This window comes from Clupea harengus, chromosome 16 (assembly GCF_900700415.2).
Source record: "Clupea harengus chromosome 16, Ch_v2.0.2, whole genome shotgun sequence".
Classification (NCBI taxonomy): domain Eukaryota; kingdom Metazoa; phylum Chordata; class Actinopteri; order Clupeiformes; family Clupeidae; genus Clupea; species Clupea harengus.
The window spans coordinates 22,013,621-22,037,668 of record NC_045167.1 but is presented as its reverse complement, the minus strand read 5'-3'; the positions used below and the strand labels follow the sequence as shown (position 1 = coordinate 22,037,668).

Sequence of the window (24,048 nt, the reverse complement as noted above, 5' to 3'; positions counted from 1 at the left end):
AAACACACTGCATTGCTTCAGACTGTGTCTTTAAACCTTGCAACAGTTTCCCACTGTGCTCGTCCTCTCAGTCCAAACGGAATGGATCTCCTTTCCTGCTGATCTGGCCTGAAATGATTTTCAGCTGTAATCACAGGTCCCATTAGTCTTCAGCATCTGACACTGGACTAATGAGCTTATGCTTCCATACCTAAACACACACACACGCACGCACGCACACACACACACGCACACACGCACACACGCACACACACACACACACACACACACACACACACACACACTAACCATGCCCCAGTGGCCTGAAAAACCACTTGAAGCCTCATCGCTCGCTCACTCGCTCGCTCGCAGCCAACCCTGCCTGGTGCTCACAACAAGACTTTACCTGCACTCCCAGAGAGGGAAACACATAATCACCATGAAAATGCTTGAGCGGTGAGCGTGAGAAGGGGTGCTGTTGTGAGTGGGTGACAGCCTGAATGAAGGTGAACCGAAGCCCTCTTGTTGGGTGATACTGTGTGTATCCCCCCGTGGGTGTGACACGGCTTTTGTGTGTTTGTGTGTGTGTGTGTGTGCGTGTGTGCGTGTGTGTGTGTGGGAGGCTGGGAGAGCTATTGTTGGCGAGAGACAGGACCAGACCTGTGATTGCTGCACGCCCCCCCCATCAGAGAAACCAGTGGTTCATCTGGCTAATTTTCTGTCAGTATGTGAATGTAATTGTGTGTGTGTGTGTGTGTGTGCGTGTGTGTGTATGCAAACTGTCAGTAAGGCAAGAGGAAAGATAATTGTAGCCTCAGTGTCTGGCCTGTCACCTCTTGTTTGAACGTGCCCTGCTTATATGTTCAGAAGAGGAGAGACAAACTCGTTCTGCCTTATGCTGCATTGGCAGCCTGTGCTTTAACACAGTTGGTTCGCTTGTTTGTGTGTTTGCACGAGTACATTATGATGTAACTGGCTAATTGCTTTGTCATTTTTCCCCCCCCCAACATGCTAACACAGTGTTGGTACAGGTCAGCATGGCCGTCTCTTAGCATTTTTATCAACACTAAAGAGCAGCAGTGTTCTTTTGAACGTGTCCCTCTTTTTAAGACCCACCTGGTATTTTATTGTACTTAGAAGCAAATTCGGTTCCATTGATTCTGGCTGACAAGCTTTCAGAGTTGCTTCAGGCAGTACTGTTTAATGTGTGTGTGTGTGTGTGTGTGTGTGTGTGTGTGTGTGTGTGTGTGTGTGCAAGCACATGTTTGTGTGTACATGTCTGTGTGTGTGTGTGTGTGTGTGTGTGTGTGTGTGTGTGTGTGCACGCACATGTGTGTGTGAGAAAGAGAGAGAGAGAGAGAGAGAACGTCTGTGTGCACTGAATATAAATGAGGCAGAGTTTTCAGGTTCTCAAGAGAGCGAAGCTAAGTCCAGTTTTACCTCAATACATCAACTGACCATTTCATTGGTAATAATCAGAGAAAGAGAGAGAGAATGTGAGAAGGGGAGAGGGAGAATTTGGACATATAGCAAGAGAGACTATTTGGTATTCAATAAACATTATACCATTTCGATGCTACTATCTCAGACTAAATGAAAACATAGCCCTACATTTCAAAATCCATGGTTGTCTAGAATTCATAGTAATTCATCCAAGGCCAATTCTCCCCCATCCTGCTGCCTGCCGTGTGCTATTGCTATTACTGTACCAGTGGTTTGTCTCGGGGGCCCTTAAGTAAACATGGGAGGCCGCGCCATCTCGTCCCCTCCTTCCCAGCATCCCTGGTGCCGTGTTCCTGGATCGCCGGATGTGTTCCGCCGCGGACATATGGCGACCATCTGGCCAAGGGCCTGGCAACGCCGGAACACATTCCAGGCCTACGGGTAGCTGTAACCCCCCCGTGTCACCTCTCCTGCGGGCAAGACAAACAGTGTCTCTGCCTGAGTAGAGAGCATAGGTTTGCCTTGGCTTGGCTGAATGGGATTTTGAGACTGAAATGGTGCATTGTCCAAATGCCTTATAGACCTCAAATCTGGTGCAGTGTCTCTTGCCTGTTCCCTCCACTTTCTGTTGCAGTTTAGTCCTCATCTCCTGTTTTCTCTCTGTCTCCCCTACTTTATATGTCTTTCTCTTTCTTCTCTCTTTCACTATTTTACCCAATTTCTGCCATCCATTCCTATTTTCCTTATTTACTACTCTCTCTCTCTCTCTCTCTCTCTCTCTCTCTCTCTCCCTTTCTCTTTCTCTCTTTCTCTCTCTCTCTCTCTCTCTCTCTCTCTCTCCCTCTCTCTCACTGTCCTCTTCCTATAGAGGAGAGCTTGTATTCTCGTGAACAGCCACTGGCAGCTTATGGTCTGTCACCCCTCCGCCCAGTCCTCCCCCCCCAGCTCAGCTCCCCTCTCCCTCCTGCCTCCTGCTCCTGCTCCTGCTCCTGCCATTGGCTCCAGTCAGGGCAGGGCACACACACACACACACTCACTCACACACTCGGCCCCCCTCCCAACCACAGCTGACTGCTGCTGCTGCTGCTGCTGCTGCCTGTGCCTGAGGGGCAGCTACCCGCCACGCCGCTGCCACAATGTCACCACAGTCGACAGGGACCCGGCGACCCGCCAGCCCCTCACGTGTTTGGGGGGGGGGGGGGGGTCAGCCTAATTCATTCAGACGTTCCCATGCAAGAATCAATGCAGTCCACACAGCCGCCTGCTCCTCTTATGCTCCAGCATGGCTGTTTTTCAAACTGAGAGTGTTGCTAACGTTTTTTATTTTTTATTTTTTTTTATTCTAAAGGTTTTGTAATGGTTTAACACATACTAACAGTGTTGGATGGGTCATGCAGTTTTTCACCATTTACTAGCACATTCTATTTGTATGTCATAAACAGAATGGAAGCATGCACCCTTTTAAAAGCCCATGAGGCCTTGGCATCAGTTGAAATGCAGGCATCAGTCCATACGGGCTTCTGGTAGCAGGGCTGGATGGGTCAGATCCACTGTAGCTTGCACCATATGGGCAGTTTCCAGCATCTTTGAATGTGCTCAACAAAAGCTTTATAAGCCTTTTTAGTACCATAGACTCCTTACTATTCCCACCAAACATGTCGGTTCATTATGTAATGAACAATGTGAATATTCAAACCTCAACTATCAACTGAAATGTCTAACATATCCACTGTAGTTAAAATATTAAGAAGAGTGTAGTGTAGCATTGCGCCTAGTGTGCATCGGTATAATACAGTGAAAACAATGTCTAAAATTCTAGAGTCTACTTTTTTGCATGACTGGCTTTCACCCGTGTCCTCGGATCATATTTGTGTGTGGTTCCCCTGAAGGACGACACGGAGGGCGGAGGAGGGTGGAGGAGGAGGGTGGAGGACGGCGTCTGCTGCGCTTCTGTTTGCCTTCAGACACACATCTGGACGGAGGCTGAAGCTCATTGTTGGCGCATTAGCATTTGCACCGCTCTGACTCTCTGAGTGTGTGTGTGTGTGTGTGTGTGTGTGTGTGTGTGTGTGCACAGCCACCCAGTCTCTGATGCGTTGACACAGCAGACATCCCCTATAGCTGTTTACTCGCTGGCGCGCAGCCCGCTGCCTGGCTGGTTTCAAGTGGCTGGCATGCCACGGACAGGGGCCTTTTATTTAAGAGAGAGTGAAAGGCAGAGAAAAGGAGAGAGGGAGAGAGAGAGAGAGAGAGAGAGAGAGAGATTGAGAGTGCAGTGAAGAGGAGCTATTGTTATTTTTCATCTCTGGAAGTGAATGTGTGTAATTTGTGTGAACAGTGTGAGTCTGTGTGTGTGTGTGTGTGTGTAGAGAGTAGTTACATGCCTGTGTGTGTGTGTGTGTGTGTGTGTAGAGAGTGGTTACGTGCCTGTGTGTGTGTGTGTGTGTGTGCGTAGAGAGTGGGTACATGCCTGTGTGTGTGTGTGTGTGTAGAGAGTGGTTACATGCCTGTGTGTGTGTGTGTCTGTTGTGAGTTTACTCTTATGTGTGTGTCTGGTTATTATATCGTGTGAGTGTAGTTTGAGCACATTTATTTTTAAGCCTGAATGTATATGCAGAGCATGGAGGTGATGTTTCTTTATCTCCTCCCCAGCCTCGTGATTTCACCTCCCCTTCCTGTCAGGGAGGCGCAGAGCAAGGTGTAGAGGAGTGAATCCCATGGCCGTTTGTTTTTGTGTCGTTTCACGGCTGCGTGCGTCCCCTTTACCTCCCTCCCTCCCCCCATCCTCTCCTCCCTCTGTGGCGTGTTGCCCTCGGAGACGATGAGTCAGAAGATTCCGGAGGCTTGGAGAGCACAGATGGAGAGGCAGAGAGTTCGGAGAGGCTGCCTAGATAGGGTGCCTAGGATGGTGCTCGTGTGATTACCCACTCTAGATTGCCAGCTTGAGCACTTCGGTACCTACCGATTTGATACCCACTGTGTTTGTGTGTATTGAACACGCCATTACTCGCCATATTGCTATGATGTATCAATTAAAACACAGGGGAGGATTCATTTAAAAGGACACTTTTAGGTTTGTTTGTGTGTATTGAACACTCCATTAATCGCCACATTGCTGTGATGTATCAACTAAAACACAGGGGAGTGTGCGTTCAAGGATTCATTTAAAAGGACACTTTCAGGTTGGGGAAGGACTCCGCAGCGTGTTGATATCATATTAATGCTGCAGTCACTATTGACTGCATAACAGGTACTGCTAATCACCGAGCAATTATCTGTGGTTAAACAAGGCCTATAATTGAAGCAAATGCAACACAGCCTGTGTACTATTCAATTAGAAACGTGCATAGAGGACTGACTGTCTTAACTCTGGTATGAAACTCAGACAACAGAAATGTCGGCGTTTGATATTGTTCGGTGCCGGATAAACATGGCTACTATCCAGCTGCCTAGGCCTCAAAGCAATCTCACTCATCAAACAGCACCTGGGATGTTACTCAAACGAAAGCTCCTCAGTAAGCCAGCAGCCCCCCACTATCTTGTCTTATACAGTCATCTTGTCAGCCAACAGTACTTTTCTTCTGTCTGGCCCTTTGCACATAGCTAGACAAACCTGATTTGGGATCAGCAAAGCTGTGCAAAATGCTGAAAACACCTGCGCCTACAATATTGCAGATATTTTTCATGATGAAAATAGTGCCATGATAATAGTTCAAGTCATCAATATGCAGTATACCTTTCCTGACTTGTATACATGAGTAAGTGGAAGACCAGTCTGACCATAATGAATAGAAAAACCAAATTAATTTCGTTGAAGAAATAATTTATCTCCAACTATACACCCACGCATACATTGTTCAGTGTTCCCTGATTAGATGCCTGCTGGTCAACTCAGTAATACTTCAAATTAAGATGGGAGTTGGTTTGAGCTATTAGCGTAAACAAGCAGGAGTCAGAATTAGTGCAAAAAAGACTGCTAGCCTCTGTTGTCATGGTGAGCAGAGCACTGGAATCTAGAAAGGTGTGATTTCACATCCTAGTACTGGCAGCATTAGCAAAGCTGCCTCTACATTCACAAGGTGTTGATTTTATGTGGAAATGAATTGGCATAATAATGTAATTACATTTTGATTAAATCAGACAGCAAGCAGCGATTTGTTTATCAAACAATGCACAGAGATGTGTTTGTCTGCATGATAACACCATGCCGTATACTGTATGCATGTTGGTGGTTAATCTGAGAGCTAACAGAGCTGCATCCATCTTGTAATGTTTGTTTAGTATCTATGCTGATAAAACAATGAAAGTACAGTCAAACCAGTATATATATTCACTAATGCACAAGCTTAAGTCTCTTTTCTAATCTAGGCTCAATCCTATTTTTGTATTTGTCATTCAGGCGTCAGACTCGATTGTTTCAGCTCTCAGAGCTGGTATAGTGGGAAGTGTAACACCAGGAGGGAGACATTGTGTTGGATTGGACAAAACAAAACAAAAAAAATAAATAAAAAAAACCTGATGAGTTATGTCCTCCTGTGACCTAAAGAGAAGTCATTCAGGCAGGAAAATGTTTGGCCCACTTAGAGCAAGGAGAGACTCGGGGGGGACGGGGGGACGGGGGGTGCACTGGTGCATCTCTGACTAAGCTAATCTGGTGGCCCCATTTTCAGCGTTATCAAGGCGTGCAGTAGACGGCCCAGGAAAGGAGAAAAGAAACACTCAACACTTCTTTTTTTTTCTCACGGATGAAAAAAAGAGGCATAGTAGATGAATGCATGCTGACAGAGAGTGCCTACTCTGCAAAATGAGCAAGAGGGGGGGGGGGGGGGGGGGGGGGGGGGGACTGTGACAGAGGTAGACCTTTGCTTTGATGAATACACTGCCAGCCTCTTTATTTATGGGCGCTGGAGGTTCCTCATTGATTTCATTGGGGAGCAGGCAGCACACAGTTTCATGCTGTAAAGTACTGCATGCCAGGGCACCCTCTCATTAGACTTGGCATAGTGTACCTTACAGATTCTAATTGGTGAAGATGGAATTCCTCACGTGTTAAACATCCTGTGCTGTATATTACATGTCAAATAACCCATATTACCCTCACTTAGACCTTCCCATTATCAGAGAGTATAAGCTACTGCAAATGCCTATAAAACCTTTTTAATGTACCTTTATGAAAGGACAGCTTTATATGAAACCTTTCTGGTTTCTTTTTCTGTATATTTTATTCCTGTCACAAATTGTTAGCCGTTGTTGCCTGCAGCTGTTTAAGAGCTCTTGTTCCACGCTGAGCAGTGCTCATAAGGGAAGTACCTTTCCACTCGATACCTTCTCGATGACAAATCTTCGCCTGAAGCCCTGGCTTGAGGTCCGCCAGTCAAGACCTCCTGTTGTGACAACAAGAATAGTAAATGAGGCCTCAGCTATGTGCAGAGAGACCTGTGGAGGCAGCGATGGAGGTGTTCTTTTTTTCCTCAGTTTTCTCGCCCTCGCATAGAGTGCTTCAAGCAACTCTCCCTCCTCAGTCTAATTATTTCATACTCATCCCAGTGTCTTCCACACTCAGTCTGTGTATCTGAGCACTTTTCCTGTACTGTGTGTGTGTGTGTGTGTGTGTGTTTGTGTGTGTGTGTGTGTGTGTGTGTGTGTGTGTGTGTTTGTGTGTGCCTGTGTCTCTCTCTCTTGATTAACTCGGAAGGCCTGAGCGTGGACTTGGCTGAGAAGATCTTCAGCAAATGCCCTGAGGCAGACGGGGGGATTGTGCTCAGCAAACACTGCTTGTCCCTTCGGCAAGCAGGCGGTCGGCCCCCCAGGGGCTTTTTTCCCCACATCTCCTCCGAGCTACCTGTTACACCACCCTCGCATCCGCCCAGCCGCCGCCAGCTCCATCCACCACCGCCTCCTCCGATCGCGCAACCACTGGGCAGTTCTGCCCGGTTGCCATGGAGACTAGCTGTTAATATTCGGAGTGAGTTTCTGCCTTATGGGAGAGAGGCTGGGCACGCCAGAGAGAAATCAATGGGACATTCCTATGGTGAGGTAGTCGGATATACCAAGCATCAGTGAGGGTCAGGTCCCACTGAAAACCTCAGGTGTTGTTGTATGAAGCTTACTAGTCAACGTCTGAGTCTATGGCCAGTCTCAGAGTTGATTTCATCCAACATCCAACATTATGTATGCCTTTCTATGCTGCCGACACCATCTCCACGGGCAGCTTTAAAAACACAGCCTAGAGATTAGAGAGGAATATCTCTTTTATGTGACAGTGGGGGAAACGTTGGCTGCAAAGTAAAATAATGCCTCCAGCTCAACTGACTCAAGCAAAACATCTTTTTTTATGTCAGTTATTATGAAGCTTTGTAACTAAATTTCTACACACAAACTCACAATCTCACTCTTTGGAGTTCGCCACAACTTGACAAACACTGATTTTTCAACTTCATTTCCATGTAGTCCTTCAGAACATATCCTGTGCAGAAGTGTTGCTTTAGCTGCTTATTGTATGTTTACCACAGGTCATGGAAATGTCTTCAGTGATGTCCTCTGGACTAGCTAATGTAGTTTTAGACACGTGACTTACTGTTTTATATAACACCACTGCAACTGAACTGGCAGCCATCATTGAATTGTATAGGATATCTGGTAGTATCAGGGATAATCATATTGTTATAGTCATCATAGACTGGGATTTCTAGACTTTTTAACTTCATACGTGTCTGTCTTTTCATTATTTTTTAGTTTTTATGTATTTATCAAATATAACAGGTGGAAGACTAATGTTTTGTCCACCTGGATTCACCTGGAAGTGAAAATGTTGCTAATTGAACCAGAGATTGTGCACAGACCTGTTCAAATAGTAGTCCACAATTCCAAAGAAATATTCTGGCTTCCCTCTGCAGGTTTATGTACAACAGGGCTTTAAACTGAAACAAGGTTTGTGGTTTATAGCAAAACGTATCGCCTTTAGTAAATCGTTTACTTCATAACAAAATGCTCAAGTTTTTTTACTTTAAAGATGACAATAACAACCTATTTCTAATTTAAAATCCATTTGTTGAAATTGGTGAAACACCTTTCCAATTGGCCTTTAAGAAAATCATTACTGAAGCGCTCTATAATGCTACCTGCTGCACAGACCTCCATTAGCCTCCTCCAACTGAATATTACCATCCCTTGATTGCTGCCAGTATAAGGTCAAAGCATACAGAAATCTGGTGTAGTTTAGTTGGTTTTATTCTATGGATAACATTATGTTCTACAGCGCAGCACCATAGCAGTAAGTCTAAATTACATTACTGAAGAAGATTCCATAGTTTGAGACAAACGCAGGACCATAGCAGTAAGTCTAAATTACATTACTGAAGAAGATTCCATAGTTTGAGACAAGCGCAGGACCATAGCAGTAAGTCTAAATGACATTACTGAAGAAGATTCCATAGTTTGAGACAAGTGTTTAAGGATATGGGCAGGGTTTTCTGTCCACTTCCATTGGTTATTTTTACAGCCTAGCATCTTCCAGCCAAAGCAGACACAAGAAACATGTATGCACTAGATATGTATTGCTGTATTGACTATGGAAAGTAATCAGTCTTCTGATATTGGCAGAATTATTCATGCGGAACAACATTCATGTTGGAACAACAAAGCCACCACCAGCAAATGAATAATCCACCATTTGGAGATTTCATATTTATGTTTCCCTCGTACAGCCTAGCATCTTCCAGCCAAAGCAGACACAAGAAACATGTATGCACTAGATATGTATTGCTGTATTGACTATGGAAAGTAATCAGTCTTCAGTCTTCAGTGTAGGAACAACAAAGCCACCACCAGCAAATGAATAATCCACCATTTGGTGGCTATGGCATAGATAAGCACTGTTTCTGCTCATTTCTCTCCTCCATCTGCTTAATCTTCTACCCACAGATGTTCTTTCACTCAGAACTTTCTTGGCGTTTAGGTCACTAACTATCCCTGTGGGAGTGATTATATTAATGTGGGTTTAAAATTGTTAATTGCCTTGTGAATATTCTTTGTTCAATTACTGTGTTCAACAGTAACCGTTTGTATACATTTTATTTCATATAGTTTTTATTTATTTAGTTTAGTATTTAAGTATTTAGTTTAAGTATTTAGTAGTATTTAATTTAGTATAAAATTCACTCAAGTGGAATTGCTTATAAGAATGTGTATTGCTGTTACGGTAGCTTGCTCCATATTTGTCACTGTGAAAGATAATGCTAAGGTTCAAGCCTTACCAGCCTCTCTCTATAAGACACTCTGGCAACATGCTATTTTGGCTTTCAGACTATTTTAAGGATGTTGCTCTTGCTTATGGTTGGGGGGAATGAGGAAGGGGGGAGGGGGGGGGGGGGGGGGGGGGTTGGTGTCACCGAGTATGACCTTCTAAAAGTATTCTTGTGTCTGTATGGGTCTCTTGTGGAAGGACACTCTGCAGCTGCTTGCCCTCTTGAGCTGCTCCCCTCTCAGCCATTTTCCCATGATCTGTCTGCCTGTACTGGTTATATAAAGAGTCCACAGAGCTTGATAGTGCATGTATTATTGATTAGATGTATTATTGATTAGGCTACCTGTTGGATAGCACAGCTACAGAATGTTTATGGTTCACATTCTGCTGTCTGTTGTCCTCTTCTCCAGCCCACAGATATAGAATGAGTTATCTGAGAGCGTTAAAAGAAATAGCAATTCAGCTCTATAAAAAAAAAAACAACGGTTTAGCAATACATGACTGACTGTTGGCTGTTGAGAGAAGCAATATTGAGTGTTCCCGGATTCAGCTCACAGTATTGTGTGTGTGTGTGTGTGTGTGTGTGTGTGTGTGTGTGTGATCCAGCTAGATCTTACATCTTTGATGTTCAGGACAGAATACATTACTTTCTCCCGTTTCTTCGAGGTCCACAAATGTGGCCTTACGGTAGACAGAGGACAGAGCCTCATGTCACCAAATGTGGCCTTACGGTAGACAGGGGACAGAGCCTCGTGCTTTGTCACCAAATGTGGAAGAATCCTCGGAGTCGTATGATTCTGCATCACCAGTTATTTAGTTGTTACCCCGAAATCTTTGACTTTTTGAGACAGGATCTCTGCGGGAGACATCCACTCTTCTCCACGTGTCCCTGGAGGTGTGGGCCTGCTCCCCCTCCCATCCGACTCATCTTTAATATAGCAAACATCTCCAAGGATCAAACACCGGGGTTTTCTTGGGGGGGGTCCAAGTGCAGGGGAAAGATAACATGCCAGCGGCTGGCTGGGTTTGGGGATGGTGGTGGGGGTGTAGGGAAACGGCAGTGAAATGTATTCATTTTCCTGTTTTGATCTGATCATATGAATAATGCAGAAAAGAATTTTCTGGAAACCACAATCACATTACGAAATTGGGGTGGGTTAGGGCAAGGGAAAGTCAGAGAAATTCGAGTTAAAAAGGAAAGATTCTTGGGACAAACTGTGAACTGTTGATGTATATTAAATATTTAAGTGTGTTTTCCCAGCCTCATCTGAGTGCATATTTTGGTTGTGCAGAAGAGACTTATAAGTTGACTTTTGGTGACTGAAAAAAAGGAAGGCCTCTCATCTTGTGCTTTGGAAACCATGAGCTGGATTGACAGCTCTCTAAAAGTCGCTTTAGATGTGGGACCATTATCGGCCTTTTCCTTCAACTAAAAATGTACTTTCTTAGTGTCTGGAGACTTAGACAGATACTCTGTAATGTGATTCCATGTCTTGATTGTAATTCTAGTTGGCAGTTTCCTTTTGCAAACCTTACTAATTCACCTTGTCGAGCTGGCAGTTTTTGCCAAAAATTGCACATGATCCAGACTAGGAGCTCAGTGGTTGTTGTCACACGTAATACCAATACGCATGCAAGGGCAAATAAGAAGACATGACAGCACTAATTAAAGGTAATAAGGAGTCATGGCCGCACTAATTAAAGGTACCCTCTCGAAATGAAACTGGAGCTTTGGACCAAACACAAAAACAGGCCCAGTTTGAGAACACCTTCACATGTTCTAGTCCTTCTCGACTCCTACAGTTGGATACACACACACACATACACACACACACACACACTCACACACTCACACACAAAGTGCTGCTATTCTCCTCTCCGCCCTCGCGCAGCAGATGTTTTCAGCTCTGGAGGAACCATCCTCATTGACCCTTCCGGAAACTTCTACTTCTAACCCCTTTTGAACCCCTTTGAGTTCCAACAACCAGACGGCCTTGCCCTTCCCAATAAGCCGTCCGCAGATAGAAGAGCCTCCACACTACGGTGCTCTGCTGATGACATGTGCCGAGTGGGCGAAGGCGTTAAGGAATGCGTGCGCCGGGCTGGCGCAGTTGCCGTGGCGTCGTGGTGGCGTGACGATTAGCATCACTTCCGTCATCAATAGCCTCATTTCCTCCCCTGGTGGGTCTCCTCGCACCCCAGCTGTCAGGGGTTTGAGGGGGCCGGGGAGCACATCATTAACTCTGCTGTGTGTGTGTGTGTGTGTGTGTGTGTGTGTGTGTTTATGTGCTGATCACTGTCTCTTCAGCTTTGTGGTGTGCCACAATCCTTTCTTTCTTTTTTTTTTCCTTTCTTTCTTTCGTTCTCCTTTTTTCATGTTGTTATTCTTTGCCCGTGATCTGAAATGAATGTGGACCGTGAAAAAGGATATTTCCCTCGTGCGCCCAATGGGCTACAAAGAGAAATCCCCCTCAGGGATATGTGGGCAGGATGCTGGGACCGGCCGGCCAGCTGCCAGGGAATTGTGTGAGGGTGGAGCACACACACACACACACACACACACACACAGACACACACACACACACACACTGGGTGGAGCAGGATATCGAGGGACGAGCCAAGGAGGTTCAGGGAGGAAGGTTGCATGGGCTTTCCACGAAGAGCAGCTTTATAGAACCTATTTCTGTTTTTCTTTCTAGTCAGATTGTGTGTGTGGACATGGGCGTGCACGTTGCCTCTCCTGGATGGCAGGGTGGCCCTCTGAAAGTCCTGCACACAGAGAAACACAGAGAAAACCAATATCGTCCCTTTGTGGTCCATCATTAAAGCTGACAGGCGGCCGCATGGTGTCCATTCGCCCGTGGCTAAGTCCAATCTCCCACCTGTTGTGCTCTGGTCTGTCCGTCCAAACGATGCCTGAGCACCGTCGCAGTGTGCAGTAATTTGATTAAGGCAGTGGTGCTGGATGGGGTGGGGTGAGGTGGGGTGGGGTGGGGTGAGGTGGACGGATGTGGGGGCAGCTGTTGTTGTTTCTAATGCGTGTCAGTGGGAATCCAAAATGCCTACTGCAGGCTCAATCTATATTTGTATTTCTCTCCATCAAAGGCTCTCTATCTGACGGTGTCGTTTATACCTTGGTGAATTAAATGTTCCAACCTGGAACGGTGGAGGTGTTCTGGAAGAGATGTAATCATTAGCTCTCCATCCCTCATTTTTAGAAGGTTTCATAACGATCAACTCATTGTCAAGGGAGCTAAAATCCCCATAATAATTAATTAGACAGATTCTCTGTCATCACAGTAGGGTTCTTATTGCATTTGGGTAATTCAAATCGGCTGTAAAATGAGCAGATTATAGAACATTTTCCAAACTAACCATCTTGGATTTGCTTCATACTAAATGCTAAGTCATTGTACCCAACAATCACTGTGCAAAATATTCGGCTTGTATCTTGTTTCGTTTCTGAGATATGGAGGCTTTAAAAAGGGGCCTTGGCCCCAATTTAACTTAAAAAAACAAGTGTTGCTAAAAAATGACAAAGTTACATTAACTCAATACATAAGATTGTTGTACATAATTAGATGTCTTAGTTTGCCCACAGTGCATATATTTGCCAGGTTATGGCTGGCTGAAAATTGTATACAAAATGATTTTGCTGCAGCTTCCGAACAGGGCTAAGCAAGTATTGACAGGTACAGCAGAGTAGCAAGGTTCGGGCATTTTCGTTTATAGTAAAACATGGCATGCTTGATGACTTATGCAATTTAGTTTGGTTCAAACTAAGGTACAAACTTCATATTTTATGCTTGCTCTCTCCAGTGGCATAATGGTGTTTTTATGGTTGGTTTTGTCATATGTGGGCAATATGCACTTGAAATATAGGTCTGACATTTTTTTTCATTTTCAATGAATCATAAATCAGAAATGATAATTTCTTTCAGACATGCACCTCATTTCTAAGAAAGTACTATAACTTGAGAATTATATATCAAAACACTCCAAAGCATAAAATACAAGAAGAACAATCCCTGAAAATGCCAAGCATCTGGCATAAACAGTTCAAAAGTAATGACAAGGAACTTTGTAATTTTTTTGCATTTAAATTAGGGCCATGCCTTCTTATTAAAGTCTCCGTATCTCAGAAACTAAAGAAGATACAGGCTTTGCACAGTAGTTGTTGAGTACAATGACACTATGTACATCAAGTATGAAGCAAATCCAAGCTGGTCAGTCGGGAGGCCTCTGTTGATTTTACATGGAAAGACCCATTTTATTAAGACTCCTGGCGAAAATGATTCTAAAGCAACTAGCTGGACAGTTACTGCACTAACTAACTCATGTCAACTAGCTGGATAGTTACTGCACTAACTAACTCATGTCAACTAGCTGGACAGTTACTGCACTAACTAACTCATGTCAACTAGCTGGACAGTTACTGCACTAACTAACTCATGTCAACTAGCTGGACAGTTACTGCACTAACTAACTCATGTCAACTCCGAACCATTACCTCATTTAAACCCACCTTTACCCAAACATGTTGATCTGCGATATTGCGGATGTAGACAGATCTGCTGATCCTTGTGATGTTGACCTTTGACCTTTGACCTCTGCCCTAGGTGTGCTGAGCCTTCCGGACAGCCTGAACCTGCACCGGGACCAGCAGCAGCGCGCGGGGAAGAGTGGCGAGGGCGGCGCGTACAGCCAGGCGGAGCTGCGCACCATCGAGCAGTCCCTGCTGGCCACGCGCGTGGGGAGCATCGCTGAGCTCAGTGAGTGACCAGCCACTGACCCCCCCCACACACACACACACACACACACACACACACACACAAGCACGCACGCACGCACGCACACACACACACACACACACACACACACACACACACACACACACACACACACACACACACACACACACACACACACACACACACACTAGGGCTAAACGCACACACACACACACACACTCACAAACACACACACAAACACACACACACACACACACTCACAAACACACACACACACACAAGGGCTGAACGCACACACACTAGGGCTTTTTTTCTTTTTTCTCGCACGTTGCGGTTAGAAAATTGCGTTTAATCATATCGCGATTTTTTCGCAAATGCAATTAATCGTTCAGCCCCACACACACACACACACACACACACACACACACACACACACACACACACACACACACATCTTTCTCACTGGGTGTCCATGAGACTGCCTATTAGTCTTAGGGAGAGGTTTCCTGAACCTCTGTTGGAATGCACAGAGGGACAGTTTCGTGTAATGCAGCTAGGTGCACACACACACACACACACACACACACACACACACACACACACACACACACACACACACACACACACACACACACACACACACACACACACACAATGCAGCTAGGTGCAGACCTGCATACAAAATAGCCCTCTGTTCTATCTGGCAACAGGACAGATAGAAAGCCCCAACACTACTGTAAACATAGCTTGGCCACATCTCATGAACTACAGTGCCAATCGAAATTGGGAAAATCATTAAAGTCAGATAGAAATAAATAGTCAGATGGCAATGTACTATAATCTGTAATGCAACCGATCCCTTCTATTGATCCTGACACCATAACACGTGTAAACCTTCTAGCTGGATTATGTTCAGTTTTCACACCCTGCCTGTCCTGCATAGTTACAAGCGTATGGATCTGTCCATCTGTCTGTCCTGCATAGTTACAAGCGTATGGATCTGTCCTGCTGTCTGTCTTGTTGACTGTATATCTGCAGGCCTGTGTTTGTCTATGAATCCTTGTGTAGCTGGTTGTGGTATTTATTTATAAAGGACAGCTTTTAGTGCATATTTGGTGAATATTTGTAGCAGCGGTACAATTCTGTCTTTGGGTGTGGCAAGTCAGTGTCCAGCTGAGACTTAGCATTTTCTACATAAACTGAAGAATTGAATTCAGTTCAGTTCAATTTTATTTATATAGCACAAAAAAAAACAATTTAAATTGTCTCAAGGCGCTTTACAGAGCCCAGAGCCTGAACCCCCTAGAGCGGGGGGGGGCGGGGGGGCATCTGCCTGGGGCTGGCCGGGTAAAAAGATAGAGAGGGGGAGGCGGCAGAAGGGATGGAAGGAGAAGAGGAGAGAGAATCAGAGGCAAACAGATGAATTCATACATGCATCAGGACAAAACATATTGGCATACATGCATCAGGACAAAACATATTGGCATACATGCAGCAGGACAAAACATATTGGCATACATGCAGCATATGTTCATGATACATACAAGATTCCATGATGCATACAAGATGGTATATACATGATGCATACAAGGTAAAATGGAAAGAGCCAACATTCAAAGTGTTGGTTGTAGAATTTGAAGAAAACAAAACATTTGTGTATGTGTGGGACTGTTTGGCTAACAAAGCTCTCTCTAATCCTCACCCTCTCCCACTGACACACTGTATGTGTGTGTGTGTGTGTGTGTGTGTTTATGAGTTTGTGTGTGTGTGTGTGTGTGTGTGTGCGCGCACGCACATTTGTTTGTATTTCGGTCGAAGGACACATGCTTCTCATGCACAAAAAGTAACGCCCTCTGCATAGATAGAGATGGCTGTTGCTTGGTTTATTGAAAACGAATGATTTTTATAAGAACTTGTGTTTCCTGCTATCTGAGGTGCAGTTCCTCATACTGTGTTTCTACATATCTGATTTTCAGTTGCTTATACTACGAGGGCATGGAGACATTTCCTTTACCATAGCAACACAAACTGTTCCCAAATTAGCTGGCACGTAGCGTGAGTGGGTTTGTCACGACACCAGTGTTAAGCGCCACACACAGCTCGCTGTCACTGTAACCCACACTGGTAAACAATTAGGCAGCCACCACTGTCCCCTTGCACCTGTTCCCCGTCAAGTGTGCCGTATTAGCAGGCACCAACAGCACCAGAGGGCTGTACTATGAAGCGAGGTAACTGGCTTATCCAGGTACCTTCAGGAGTAACTTTGTGATGTTTGGTGCAACTTGGCGGAGGTGGAGAAGTAATACCCGAGGTATGTTGTCATGGCGATTTACGCTGCATGTCTAACCTGCTCCGTGCAGGTTGTCCTTGTGGTTAACTCTGTTAGCCCTATGTACGCACCACCCCTTCGCCCACAGGCACCAGATCAACATTTGGATACACACACACACACACACACACACACACACACACACACACACACACAGATAGACACACGCACACACACACACAGATAGTGACAGGCTCACTCCGCAGGGTGAGGGTGTTTTAAAGACTGTCAAAATCTTTTAGTTTATCCCGATGATGTTTTCTATGAAAGATATCAATTCTCATCTGAGGGAATGTAATATCTTTGGCGGCTGCTAGGGCCAGATGTATCCAACGCCACTCGCCACAGTAATGCATTCACAGTGGAACGTCTAGCCTATACCTAAGTTTGCCAGCGGAGACTTAATGTTTTCCATCAGTGATGCTGAACGTCTGAGAATGGGAAAGAATAGGCAACTATTTGCTGCGCAGTTCACAAGGTAGTAGGTCTCCTTACTCTCACTAAAATGCTGGATGCATGTGTTGTGTTCCCTTTGAGCGCTCTGAAGATCAAAGAGGATTTATTTGCAATCGCAGGTAATCCCCAATTTAAATATACTTGGTGTAATTATGCAGAGGCTGGGCCTATATACAGAACACATTTCCCCCCGTTGGTCTCCCGAGGGTGATTGGTGGGATTGACTGTACACATATCCCCATTAGAGGTTTTTTTTTCAGCAATAACAACAATCATTTTTCCATTCATGTATTTATTCATTCACGTTCTCCCTTTCCTAAAAATGAAAAGAAAATATAAATGGTACATCTTGATCCAGGAATGTTAAGCAATACCTTTGTCATTTTGTCGTCTTTTTATTTCAAGTTTTGCAGCATTTTCTTCTCGCTGTCATGCTCCAGCATACCCTTATAGAGCTTACTTCAACTGGACAAACAGGCCTGTGAAATAATGCATAAAATAATTTTAAACTGAGCAATCAAAACAACTGGTATATTACTCTGTACATCGAGAGTAGAAATTGAGCTGCCACCAGGGTCAGCCTCCTGGACCCCCTCCACAATGGGCCTTCCTGCGTTGAGCAATGGCTATCTCCTTTGCCTGTGCAGAATTAACAGGGGGTGCCCCTGTAGCACAAAATGGGCTAGTGACAAGAAAACTGTATCAACTTAGGAATTTACTCTGACAGCAGTGCACTGCCAACAAGCCTCCACCATGGTGTTTATAGCCACAGATTACCCTTCGGTACAAAAACAAAACCGATGTGTGAGCCACTGGTTAAACTCGGCCTACGTTGGCGAACACACCTCTTTTATGCAAAAGTGCACAAACTCCAGTGAAGTAACACAGGATGACCAGACATCTTAATCACTGTTGTAGTAGCCTAGAGTAACACAGAGAGACCAGACACCTTAATCACTGCCGTAGTAGCCTACCATTTACCACAGGTTTAGACAATTAGGGTTTGTTGACCCTGACTTCCCTCAGGGATTAAAGTATTCCGGCACCGTGCCGGATTTCCGGCGTGCGGTGTTTGGCTGCGAAAAAAAATCTTATATTAAAAAAAAAAAAAAAAACACGTCTCGATATCATCACCATCACTTTCGAGTTTATGAGTTTGTCTGCCAATGAAATGAAAGGAGCACAACTCTCCCGCTCTCAAAATAACATTATTAGCCAATCAGAAGTAGATTGGGGCGGGTCTTGGGGAAATGTGCTTCAAACACCGACTTTTCTCTATCGCTCTGCCTAGCGTAGATGCCCTAGTAGAGAGACACCACACCAAAGGAGAGTAGGATGGAAAGTAAGTTAATGAAAATAAATGGCGCTGGGCATGGATAGAAGAGATGGGAAGGGAAGGACAGTAAGCCTTTTGGTAGCTGGTGTAAGAAGTTATAGTCAGGTGGCTTAATGCAAAATTTAGGCTCGATCGTGACAAGAGTGATAAAAGCATGAAATTTGGCACACAATTAGCTTATACCCTACTAAAAGATATTAGAAGGGGTGCCCAAGTGAAACTGCTCATTTTTTCGTTTTAATGAGATATTAAGTTTTGACCTAAATCAAGATATGCGTTACCTGTGGTCCGATTTTGAAAACGGTTATTTTGCCTATAAATGCTTACCAAATAAGTAATAAATCAGTTATTTATGCATGTTTGTGTTTTCTTGTTTGTTTTTGATATCCACTAGTTTAAACAAATGTTCCTTTAAGTAGCAAAACAGACAAAAAGACTTGTGCCCGTGCGCGCGCTCATCCAAGATGGCGGGAAAGACGTAATTCTGCTATATCTGTTAGGTAAAACCGTTATTTAACCACCATTTAAAACCATATTTGCATTTGTATCTTTTATATGTATAAGGACTGTAATATTTTATTAAAGATTTGCTTCAACATCATTAAAATAGCACCAACAAAGGCGCATTACAGTACCAGGAGGCTATGCAGAAAAAGGTAAATTTGGCGCAGATTGAGCGTGTCTTTTCGCACATCAAAACTGATCATATGAGGAATGTGCTGTTATAAATTGGTCTACGATTTGCTCTCTGGACAATCACATTAACACATTGGCTTGCATCTCAACTTTTCTTGAACACATTTGCAACGTGAGCAGCGCTGTTTGCAGGTGCACGTAATCAGCTCTCTGCATACAGTATAGACACTTGGGGATAGTCATCCAAACCTAATGCTAACATTGCCGTGAAGTGGTGTTATTTAGCAGGCTGGAACGGAAACTGAACTTGTGCTTATTGCAACTGCAGAGACCGTTACATAGCTCTCTGGTTATCCTTGGTGCTCTGTTCCACACGGCAGAACTAGTGGGGGCCTATTTTCGCCAGGCACACTTTCTGTTGTAAACTGAAAGATGCTGATACCGTGAAATGAGGAGACTGATGTCGTGGAGCTGGGATTGTGAGCAATGGACCTCATTCTCGCACATTTTGTTAAGTGTCTTTAATATCTTCAACCTAAGAAAAGATCTCCACCGGATCCATGAATGCCTGTAAATGTGTTCTTAAACGGCCAAAGTGTGCACTGATTCTTAAATTGAACGAGTGTTCTCGTTTTCTTTATTTATTTATTTATCACGAAGCCTCGTAGAATCATGACTATAAATGTGAAACGTAATTGTTAATGATACAAATATTCTTGTATTTATTATCATTATAATTATTGATGCCTGTAGAATTCATGTGAACGCACTCATCAACGATTTATCACAAATTCAGCCCTTAAGAACATGAGCGCACTCCAATCTGGCCTTGTAGCGCTCGCAAAGAGACGTCTCTAGCCAGTATTCTATCTCAATGATACGATCATAGGAAACAGAAATGCCCATTTGGTATATCTTTTCTATCAATGTCTTACTTCTAGTGGAGCTATGCATATTTAGCCCAACATATAGTGGTAGGGGTGGCTCACGAGATGCTGAAATGCGAGTTTGGCCAGTTTTTTTTCAGACTTCTCTTGATCCTCTATGTTGAGACCATAAAGAATGATAGAAACGAGAGACTTTAAGCTTGACGGTTAATATTTTGAATGGCAGTCCATTGGAAAGCACCCAGAAAAAATAAATCCTTTGTGTGCAAAAATGTCTTTCCTTAGCCTACAATTGTTGCAGCCCTCTCTAGAATTTCGGCGTCTTCTGAAAAGTTGTGTTGTTTCAAAGCATCCTTCAATAGCCTTAACTTGACTAGCTTGATTAACCTGGTTTTATTTATAGTTTTCTTAACTCCAATATCTTCAAGCCTCTTGATGTACAACGACAGCTCAGAAAGTTTAAACATATGAGTTCCTTTTTTAATAGCTACATTCTTCTATGTACTCGATAAGCTCGACAAATGCTATTGACTTGTTAATTTTTCATCATCACATTTGTCAATTTATAACAGCACATTCCTCATATGATCAGTTTTGATGTGCGAAAAGACACGCTCAATCTGCGCCAAATTTACCTTTTTCTGCGTAGCCTCCTGGTACTGTAATGCGCCTTTGTTGGTGCTATTTTAATGATGTTGAAGCAAATCTTTAATAAAATATTACAGTCCTTATACATATAAAAGATACAAATGCAAATATGGTTTTAAATGGTGGTAAAATAACGGTTTTACCTAACAGATATAGCAGAATTACGTCTTTCCCGCCATCTTGGATGAGCGCGCGCACGGGCACAAGTCTTTTTGTCTGTTTTGCTACTTAAAGGAACATTTGTTTAAACTAGTGGATATCAAAAACAAACAAGAAAACACAAACATGCATAAATAACTGATTTATTACTTATTTGGTAAGCATTTATAGGCAAAATAACCGTTTTCAAAATCGGACCACAGGTAACGCATATCTTGATTTAGGTCAAAACTTAATATCTCATTAAAACGAAAAAATGAGCAGTTTCACTTGGGCACCCCTTCTAATATCTTTTAGTAGGGTATAAGCTAATTGTGTGCCAAATTTCATGCTTTTATCACTCTTGTCACGATCGCGTTGTTAAGCCACCTGACTATTAAGAGAAGCAGGTGCTTGCTTCTGCACTTTGTGCTCGAGAAAGCTAATATAGCCTATGCAACTAGCTAGCTCTCCAACACACAACGCCTTTACCGGGAGCAACATCCACAGCTGATGTACCGGCTGTGATGTAATTGGTCAAAACTTGCCTTGGGTGTTATGACTGTTTGTAAGACTACCAGAGCAATACATATAAAACGTTTTGGCTAACAAACGCAACAAGACTAGGCTTGTTTGTTCCCTAGCCAAGGGGAGGCACATCGCTAACGATTTAGCTGTACAGTGCAATGCAAATTCAAAATAGCTGCACATATGGTCTGCTCATATCATGTTCAAGTAAATTGGCTCAGTAAGAGACAATGTTGTTTGTACTTCAGGTTCAACCCCTTTACCGGTTAAAAGTCTGCATATATCCATTTTTTCTTCAGACTGATTGTGCGACCATGTGAAATCTTAGATGCAGGGCTCCTTAGCGGACTACCACTGCAAACATGCTCTGGTTAACTGACAGTTCTGAAGACGTGATCCCAAAGGGAAGCTTGATAAAACAAAATAATTATTTAGAATGTATTGTCTTTGTGTGTCCTTTGTGTGGCTCTTCAGTTAGATTATTAGATTGAATTTCATTTATGCAATTGTGTAGAAAAGAGTGATTTTGAGTGCAGATGTTGAGACTGTGCCGTTGTGTCTGATTAGGCAATTAACAGAGATAAAGATGTCTCTGCCTATGTAATTACATCTTTGTGTGAAACATCTGAAAGGGCCAAATCAGCTGGATGCCGACTCATTGTTAAGGAACAAATCAGGCATTTAATCCATGCGTAGCAAGACAACAATTTAAAAGTTAATTTACAATTTAAAAGTCACAGAATTCATGACTTCACTTTGAGGCTAATATCACACATGGTCTCACACTGGGACACTTTCATATTTAAGATATCAAATGCTCCACTGGAAGAGAAGGAACAGAGACAGGAAAAGTCTCCCTGAAGCCGTCAAAAACAGAACTTGCTGGACTTTAGAGTCAAAGTATTCAATTGGTTATGAGCCAAAGCTCAGTCAGCCAATATTGTTCTCTGCTAACAAGGACATACCCTTGGTCATAACCTTTTGGCAAAAGAGCTTTACCGTTCCTTCATTATTGCATTAAAACAAATGCAACACAAAAAGACTGCATTGGCTGTCCTTCGGACACATTTCTTTAACCTTCTTTATTATTTACTTTATTTTTGCATCAGACATTTTTTGTCCAGGTGTGTGGTTGGGAGAGGCCATTTATCTGCCAGCAAGTTTGCCGCGCCGCAGGTCGCCATGGTCAAAGGCATCCGCTAAGCAAATAAACCCCCGTAATGTAATCCAGTCTCTGCCTTTAACAATGAGGCCCAACGCCCATCCAGACCACAGCTGTCTCAGCTTCAGCCGGGGAATATTTGGCACTCAGCATATTTGAGACTGGAATGGGTGGGCTTTTCCTGTGTTGAGTACAGACTCAGTTTCACTCAAATGAAAGGCTTGATTAATTCTACCACAGTGGAGTTTTTTTTTGCCTTAGTAAATACCTCCCTGCACATTTTTGTGCTCAGGTTATGGTCTTTGTGAAATGTTTCATGCGCTTAGTTTATGGTGAGTCAGAAGGCTCATCTCTCTCTCTTTCTGTCTTTCTCCCTTTTTCTGTCCTGCTCTCAGTCTGTCTCTCAATGTTGTGCGTGTGTGTGTGTGTGTGTCTGTGTGTGTGTGTGTGTGTGTGTGTGTGTGCGTGAGTTTGTGTGTGTGTGTGCATGTGTGTGTGTGTGTTTGTGTGTGTGTGCGTGTGTGTGTGTGTGTTTTTGTCTGTTTATATGTGCGTTCGTGTGTTTAAAAAGCAGTCACAAACCCTAAACGCTTCTGGCAAAAATCATCCCCAAATGAATCATCTTTGTTTCTTGCCCATGAGGACGTTAGATATTTTTAGGCTTGAGAACTTTGTCTTGGTTTAAAAAATAAATCTCATCATACTGAGACTCACTTGAGGATAAACTTCTCCCTAGAACAAAATAGCCACACAATGTTCCTGTTTTCCAAATCGGGCAGTGCATTTCCCTCTATCTAGGGGTCACAAGTCATTGAATCGTCTGATGGGGAAAGTAGGCCACTTGGTTCATTTAGTACTTTTTAGTTCCACTCAGTTTTTCCCTTCAACTATTTTGAGTCTCTGGGTGATTGTCTTGCTCTGTTCTAAGTGTCTTTTAGAGACATGTTCTCCACAATAGAGCTTGTTAAGTCTGATTATTTTACTGTTGTTGTGCTATTGTGATTATCATTTTTCAGTTAAAAAGGAAAAATACGTGTGTTGTCTGCTGAAAAATATGAGAATGAAAAATTAAGGGGCCTTTTGATGCACAACAATACAAGACGTGCTCAATGTTTGGTTGGTGCATACTTTAGCATTTTTTTTCCAACAATAAAACCTTCATACTGTATGTATTTCATCAGCTTTTTCCTATAATAATTTTCTGAACTTGCATTACTATGCACTGTGGGTATCAGTTCTTGAAGGTAATGTTTGACGGTTACGTACATGACTGTAACTGTAAGATAGTCAAAAGATAGCTCTATAACATTTAGTGATAGGGCAGTCTGCATGTGGAGATACTACTGAAACATGGAACACGAGGGCCTGGGAGACTGACCTGTTTATTAGCTAAATACCAATATGGAAATGTTGCCATTTCATTGCTGTTTAGCAGTTAGTCATGTGCTTGTCATCAGAGCTTGTGCTCGGCCAGACTCCATTGCAATGCTGTGCACATGGTAAAAACAGA

At 43.5% G+C, this 24,048-nt stretch overlaps 1 protein-coding gene across 4 annotated transcripts in view; it reads left to right on the top strand.

Annotated features, from left to right (window-relative positions):
- The window catches only part of btbd11a (BTB (POZ) domain containing 11a), a 133,057-nt gene that overhangs the window by 75,903 nt on the left and 33,106 nt on the right, over positions 1-24,048 (top strand). For all 4 annotated transcript variants that reach the window (XM_031582466.2, XM_031582465.2, XM_031582464.2 and 1 more), the window contains exon 2: positions 14,287-14,439. In XM_031582466.2, coding sequence (XP_031438326.1) covers positions 14,287-14,439 — 153 coding nt within the window. The remainder of the gene's footprint in view (positions 1-14,286; positions 14,440-24,048) is intronic.